Source organism: Nelumbo lutea, chromosome 6 (assembly GCF_056320005.1).
Source record: "Nelumbo lutea isolate HS-2025 chromosome 6, American lotus-T2T, whole genome shotgun sequence".
Lineage (NCBI taxonomy): Eukaryota > Viridiplantae > Streptophyta > Magnoliopsida > Proteales > Nelumbonaceae > Nelumbo > Nelumbo lutea.
This window is the reverse complement of record NC_142689.1, coordinates 16,429,943-16,437,122: the sequence shown is the minus strand read 5'-3', so window position 1 is coordinate 16,437,122 and position 7,180 is coordinate 16,429,943. Positions and strand designations below refer to the sequence as shown.

The 7,180-nt window shown below is 37.6% G+C and overlaps 1 protein-coding gene across 2 annotated transcripts; it reads left to right on the top strand.

Moving 5' to 3' along the window:
• The first annotated feature begins 843 nt into the window (after positions 1–843).
• On the top strand, positions 844–4,746 carry LOC148847601 (aluminum-activated malate transporter 8-like). 2 transcript variants are annotated; one of them, XM_088952279.1, is made up of 6 exons: positions 844–2,011; positions 2,167–2,307; positions 2,475–2,747; positions 2,926–3,113; positions 3,384–3,527; positions 4,010–4,746. In XM_088952279.1, the coding sequence occupies exons 1-6, from the start codon at positions 1,720–1,722 to the stop codon at positions 4,520–4,522; spliced, it is 1,551 nt and encodes a 516-aa protein (XP_088808405.1). In that variant the 5' UTR covers positions 844–1,719; the 3' UTR covers positions 4,523–4,746. The 2 variants fall into 2 exon arrangements, with proteins under 2 accessions (XP_088808405.1, XP_088808406.1); XM_088952280.1 differs by having other exon boundaries at positions 1,507–2,011; positions 4,028–4,746.
• The last annotated feature ends 2,434 nt before the right edge of the window (positions 4,747–7,180 follow it).

Here is a 7,180-nt window from a genome sequence, read left to right as displayed (position 1 = left end):
ATGGGCTAAATTTTGAGGTGGGTTTTGGAGAATTAGGCGATTTCCGTAGCTATGTACGGTTGGTTGGAGCATTGAGAAAAGAAATGAAGAGGAGATAAGATTCGGGTGAGAAGGGTGGACAGGAAATATAGAAAAAGGATTTGCATGCCTGATCATATCATGTCCTCTGTAATTCATCCATCCATCCATCTTAATTGCAATATTCACTGGTGCAAGTTGTATTCAGCAAAATATTTGAGTATGTGTGCAAAGGAAAAGGCAAATTTCCATTCTCATGCAAGGTTAACTTCAACACTTACACTGAATGAAAATTTCAAATGTTCTCAATTGAATTAAAAAAAAAAAAAGAAAATTATAACCTTCATTCTATTTCATTCAAAAGTTTAAAACCTTGAATTGGGTTCATCATCATCGAGTCAGATCCTTGTGACTGATGAGCTCTAACTTGGCTGACAGCCTGACTAGATGCAGAGTCTTCCTGACTATTTATTTAATATTAAGTTTGATATTTAGTAATTAAAAATTAAATGGAAAAAGAAGATCAACTGAATAAAAGATTAGTCTTAATGATTAATTGATTATGTTAATCATGAAGCTAAGTAAGATGTTTAAAACCAGAGAGAAAGATTAAAAAAAAAACACTAGAGCTATGGATACATGGTTAATTAGCATTCTGGATTCCATTGGATCGCAAGGAGAAAAGGTGGAAAAGGATGGCATAGAGGAGACTAAGCATCTATTCTACCAGTAAGGATATGAGTCATCATATCATCTTTCCTTTTTCTTAAAGTTAATTTACTGAGTTAAGAGTATATATAACATATATCTCTCAGGGTGATCTTTGAGAATCCACAGAGTGACAGTGGTCCTCTGTCTGTGTTGTACGCCCAGTTTTATAGAAGCCAAACTAGCACTTCAATTTCCGAGTTAACTCGGCTAAGTTATTGAAGAACTCATATTTGAGTGGACTTCTTCTAATAAAACCCCCACACTCGAGGTGATGAAAGAGATCACCTCAGAATTTCGTCAAATAAAATGGGTTCACATATTTTGCCCAACATATATATATCTGAGTTAAATCAACCAAGTCGACGTTCACTTAAATGAATGTTGATCGAGTTAACTCGGTTGAGATCCAAACCAAAAGCTAGCAAATGCTTTTACAGTGGGATACAGTGCATGTTAACACTTTACAGTGTCAACCTTGGTAGGCATCACCATCATGGGTAGGGGAGAATTTGGCTCGATCTGTAGTGCTAGAGAGAGAGAGAGAGAGAGAGAGTTCTTTTCCAATTTTCCATGGGAAGTCTCCACCTTTTTCTGAAACATGGTCTGCCATCTGGAAGTAAAAAATTTTAGCCCCGTCAGCAACTTCTCAATCTTCTCCTGGAGAAATCTTTGTCTTCGCATTGTACAGAAGCACCAAAACATGTGCCAATAGAATATTGTTAATTCCCACCCAAACTTCTTTTTTTCTTATAAATAGAGGCCGGGAGAAAGTCCCTCGCTCCAAAGTGATCATATATTCTTATTGCCAGGCATCTCTGCCTTCCATTCTTCTTTGTCTAGCAACTTCTCGATCTCTGTCGTCCAGACTACTTAGAAGGAAAGGAAAGCCTACACTATATATAAAGGTCTCAATTTTCCTTTGTATTTCATATTTTGGGGTTGTTTCCACTACCAACCACCCAATATTTCTCTCTCGTGGATTCCCTAAGCATGGATATTGAACCAGCTGCAAGTGATCACAAGAAGGCCGGGCTCTTTGCTCGTGGGTGGTCATGGCTTAAGGCTTTACCTGAGAAGTTGAAGGCCAAAGTAGTTGAAGTGGCGAAGAAGGTAAGGAAGATTGGACAAGATGACCCAAGAAGGATTGCCCACGCTCTCAAGGTGGGCCTAGCTCTCACCTTGGTGTCTCTAATCTACTACTATAGGCCTCTGTATGACGGTTTTGGGATCTCCGGGATGTGGGCTGTGTTAACTGTGGTCGTGGTATTCGAATTCTCTGTTGGTAAGTTGAAAATTTCCACAAGTCCATACTAGCTAGTCCTCTAATACATTTCAAACTCGTCAGCTCTTATGGGGTTCATTAATTAATTCCTTAATTGTGCTTTTTCAATCCATCTGTGCAATTAGTTGAAATGGGATTTTAATTGTATTGTGCAGGTGCAACCTTGGGTAAAGGTCTGAATAGAGGGTTTGCAACACTTTTAGCTGGTGCTTTAGGAGTTGGAGCTCATTATTTGTCGAGTCTCTGTGGAAACAAGGGAGAACCCATAGTCCTTGGACTCTCAGTTTTTCTACTAGGTGAGTTGCGTTTCTTTTTCTTTAATTAAAAAGACCAAATTAAAGTGACCACACCTCAACAGATAGAACATATATAGAAGTTGTTAAGCACAGAACGTAGTTGTAGCTTCACTATAGAAAGAAACAAATACATATATCTTTACTCAAATTTATGGATTGTGTCGCAGCTGCAGCGTCGACATTCTCACGATTCATTCCTGGAATCAAGAAAAGATACGACTACGGGGTGGTGATATTTATATTAACATTCAGCTTGGTATCTGTGTCTGGTTATAGGGTAGACAAGATCATAGAGCTGGCTCACCAGAGATTGTCGACCATTGTCATCGGCAGTCTCATCTGTGTGATTATTTCATTTTGTATAATGCCAGTATGGGCTGGTGAGGATCTTCACAATCTGGTTGCTCAAAACCTGGAAAAACTTGCGACCTTCTTAGAAGGTACATCTCTAATATTCTCTGAGAAATTTAGTGCAGTTGAGTAGAATCTTTTACAAATTAATAAACAAACAACTTAAAACAACACAACAAACCACCCAACATACTTTTCTTTTTTGTTGTTTCCAGTATTTCTTTTATGTGGGCTTTCAGGCTAACCAAAAAAGAAAAATATTTACAGGATTCGGAGGTGAATTCTTTAAAAATTTGAACGATGGGGAGATTGTAGTGGTCTCAGGAAGTGGCAAGTCATTAGCCGATTACTTAAAAAATTCTGAGGGGGAGACGGGTTCTGTATCCAAAAGTGACAAGTCATTTCTTCAAAAGTATAAAAGTATTCTTACTTCAAAGGCCACGGAAGACTCCTTGGTGGGTAATAAACTCTCTCTCTCTCTCTCTCTCTCTCTCTCTCTCTCTCTCTCATATTTGCATTATATATAGTCATGCGACATAGGAATTCAACTATATTAATGGATGTGGAGTGTAGACAGCTCAATGCTCACCACTAACTTGCACCATTTGAATGAACCTTCCTCTTTGTTAATGAATTAATTGAAAATCTTTCCATGAAAACTACAGGAATTCTATATATATATATGCGATTCACTAATGATGATGTTATGTTGACTTAACTTGCAGGCAAACTTTGCGAGATGGGAGCCGGGCCATGGACGTTTCAAGTTCCGTCACCCATGGAAGCAGTATCTCAATATTGCAGGATTAGCACGCCAATGTGCCTACTTACTTGAAGCTCTTAATGGCTACATAAACACTGAGATCCAAGTATTATTTCTACACCCTTCATTTTCATGCTTGATAGATCATCAAAATTTATATCTCTACAAGCAGAACCACCAATAAAATTATATTTATTATTATTATTATTATTATTATTATTATTATTATTTATTTTTGGACTTGTACTACTACTAGTTATCTTATGTTTTCACGTGAAATCTGCATAGAATATCCATAGCTTTGACAAATTTGTCATAAAAGATCTCTTTTTCCAAGAGGGTTCCAACTTCCAACAAATAATTGTTTAACTTCACAAGTGAAGAAAATGCTTGCTTTATTTCCTTTTTCCTTCTTCCCTTTTTGTTTTCTCTTCTGTCAAATTAATTTGAACTACAAAAGATTAATGAGATACAGAAGAAAATACTCAAAATGGTGAGAACAGAAAAGACATAATTGGGCCGGAAAATCTAAGTATAGAACCAGATTTGGTTATTTTGGGCACACTAATTTTTGTTTATTCTTAACAGATTCTACCTGAATTTCAGAGGAAAATTCAAGATGTATGCGTAACCATGAGCTCAGAGTCCGGCAAGGCATTGATGGAACTATCTGCAGCGATCAAAGCAATGACACATCCATCCTTGGCCGACCTCCATGTGGAGAACTGCAAAAATGCGGCCAGAGACCTCAAGACCACACTGAAAACTGCACTACTGGAGAATTCAGACCTCTTAGGGATCATACCATCTGCAACAGTGGCTTCATTACTAGTAGACGTCGTTGTCTGCACGGAAAAAATTGCAGAGTCTGTCCACGAGCTTGCCAAGCTAGCACATTTCAAGACTGTGGAACCCACAGTAACGCCGGAGAAATCCCAATTACTTCATCGAGGAACCGTGAATCCTCTTGCTGAAACTGATAGCCCGGAAGTTGTTATTACAATAGTTGCTGGACCATCGGAAGCTTTGCCAGAAGGTGCTAATCCTCGGGCACCAGTGACGGGCAAACACGTACATGGAAGTGTAAATATATGTGATTAACACATAACCAGATCATAGAACGCTCAACTTGTATTGGTAAATGTTGAGCGACATGAGTTTAATTAGTTAGCCGTAGGATAGTCTGAGAAATCGGAAAGGGAATAACCCATCAACAAATCTCTTTCTTCTGTAATAAATCATTGCTCTTATGTAGAGCCACTCAGTGGTTCTTGTTTTATTTTTTCTCTTTTTAATTAATTTGATCGATTTCATGGTTCAACAAACTCTCTCCCTAATTTACCTTCAATTTTCAGCTAAAATTAAAATGTAGCAGACATAAGTCAAAGCTTGAAACTATTTTAGTCCTTTGTCTCACTTTTTGGGGTATGGAAATGATGGTGTGTGCATGACATAACAAAAGCATCATCCATCATTTCTCTGCACAGTTGACAGGGAATATACAGTTCGTGGATGGACCGATCCCAAAGCAATACACCATCATCTGTTCTGGGCAGCATGTCATCTAGAACTAGGAGTTGATGAGCAGCATTATTCACAGGAAGCCCCACTCATGAGACAGTTTCATAGTAAAAATTTTCTTACAAGTAGAGGTCAGAGATGAGTTGATTACAATGTATGTTCTAGCAAGTTCATATATATGGTGGTCTATTTTAGTATTTGATATTTTATTAGAAAGTAGGCAGTTAGAGCATCTTATTCTGGCTGTGCAGTGGCTAGCCTTGTGGGTTTTGAGTTGCTTGCCCTAGTGATATGACTCAACAATCCTGGTTTCTGAGTCAGGCTTCAGTAGCTTTTATTTTTCAAAACTCTGAGCTCAAACCAGCACCTAGTGAGGTTCAGTACAAACGCACTTAGGACTATAAGAAAAAAGGCCATAGCTAGGATCTTGTTTTACCCGAGTACACAGAAACATATGTTAACAATATAGTCAAACTCCAAGTAATTAATGGAGTGCACTACTTGCTTATTTAATATGTTAGTTGCTTTAAGAGGTGTTTCTACTAGATTCCTTACAAATCCATCACAGATAGGGAGGAGTAAATTTACACCTCCTTGGAGAATATTCTAAAAATTGTACTTGTAATAGTATATATAGAACGAAACGTTGGCAATGCTTCCCGAGGCCCATACCATGGTCCTGGGCCCAAAACCCATCTTCTCCACCTCCTTGCAAGTTGCAACTACGCTGACAAAATTGCCCACCAACATATAGGTTTTTTATTATTTTTTTTCATATTGATGACATTAGGGTTTAACCCATTGAATTAGAGAGAAAATCATTCAACCCAAGGTTTTAAAAACCGATCCAGAAATGAAACCACTTTGACCACTGGTTTTCAGGTCAACGGTTTGACCGTACAGGTCAAATGGTTCAGGCAGTTTGATTATATATATATATATATATATATATATATAAGAGAGAGAAAAAAGGAGGTGACTGTCAGCTGGGAAAGGAAAAAAAAAAAGGAAGAGAAGAAAGAAAAGGAATGAAAAGAAAGAAAAAAGAAGAAGGAGGAGGTGGTGGTGGTGGTTGACCGGCAGTGACGATGGCGGCGGTGGCGATGGTAACAGCAGCGGCAACAGTAGATTTGATCTCAGATTTTGCAGTTCTCTCTCTCTCTCATCTCAGTGATCTCATATTTAAAACTTCAGAACTGATATCTCATTTCAATCCCTCCCCCATCTCCCAATCTCTCATTTTTTAACTCTTAAATAATTAAATAGCTTCTTAGTAAACTGTAAACCGTTGCTCGGGTACAATGGTTTAGCAGTTTGACCACCTGGGTCAGTGGTTTTCTAAGTCAATGTTTTTATCAAAAAAGCGGTCCACTTAAAAATTGGACCTGAAGATATGACCATTTTCTGAATCAAACAGTTCAATCGTCCAATCTAGTCCAGTTTTCAAAACAATGACTCAACATCTGGCCTCTGGGCTAAATTGTTACTCACAGTATATCCAGCTATGTATTAAAAGCATCGCTCATAACTAATAACATACAAATACAAAAAATGTTCCCGATGTACAACTACAATATATTGTAGGTCTGCAAAGAAAATCTACAAGGACAAGCTCACTAACTTGAGGGTCCCCTATTTGCATTGAAGTCTAAAATTGGCACTTCATCTCCATTTATTTTATTTTTGTTAAAACATATTGATCCATTCACCGCACAAAAATTATTGCCTCTATGGCCATTAGCTACATGAAAGATAGCTTTCTTGGTCACAAGGTTCAAAACATATTGATGATGCACATTGCACTTTACGTATTGGTTTTAATTTAAATCATCAGAACCCGTCTTATCTTACCTAACCCTGAAATGATAACTTGAGAATTAAAAGAAAAAAGAAAAAAAGAAAGAGTGCACAAAACCCATTTTTTGCATTTCGCATGTATCCAACCTTGCTTGGTCAATCACCTAAAGAAGTGAGAGATTGCCATGTGTTTAGTGCCATTAATTATCTACTTATCTCTCTAATCTTCCAATATAATATATTATTAGATTCATTCACAATCAACTATCTATAGCCAAACTTTCTTTTTTTTTAAGTGTGCTCGTTTCCTCTTTTTTTCATTTATTTCTTGGTGGGTAACTGGATATAAGGCAGGCTTAGATCAGCTGGACAGCATTCAGCAATGATCTAAAAATGGTTCCCATAATTTCTAAAGCAAACCCGGCCCATGTCATGTGTGAA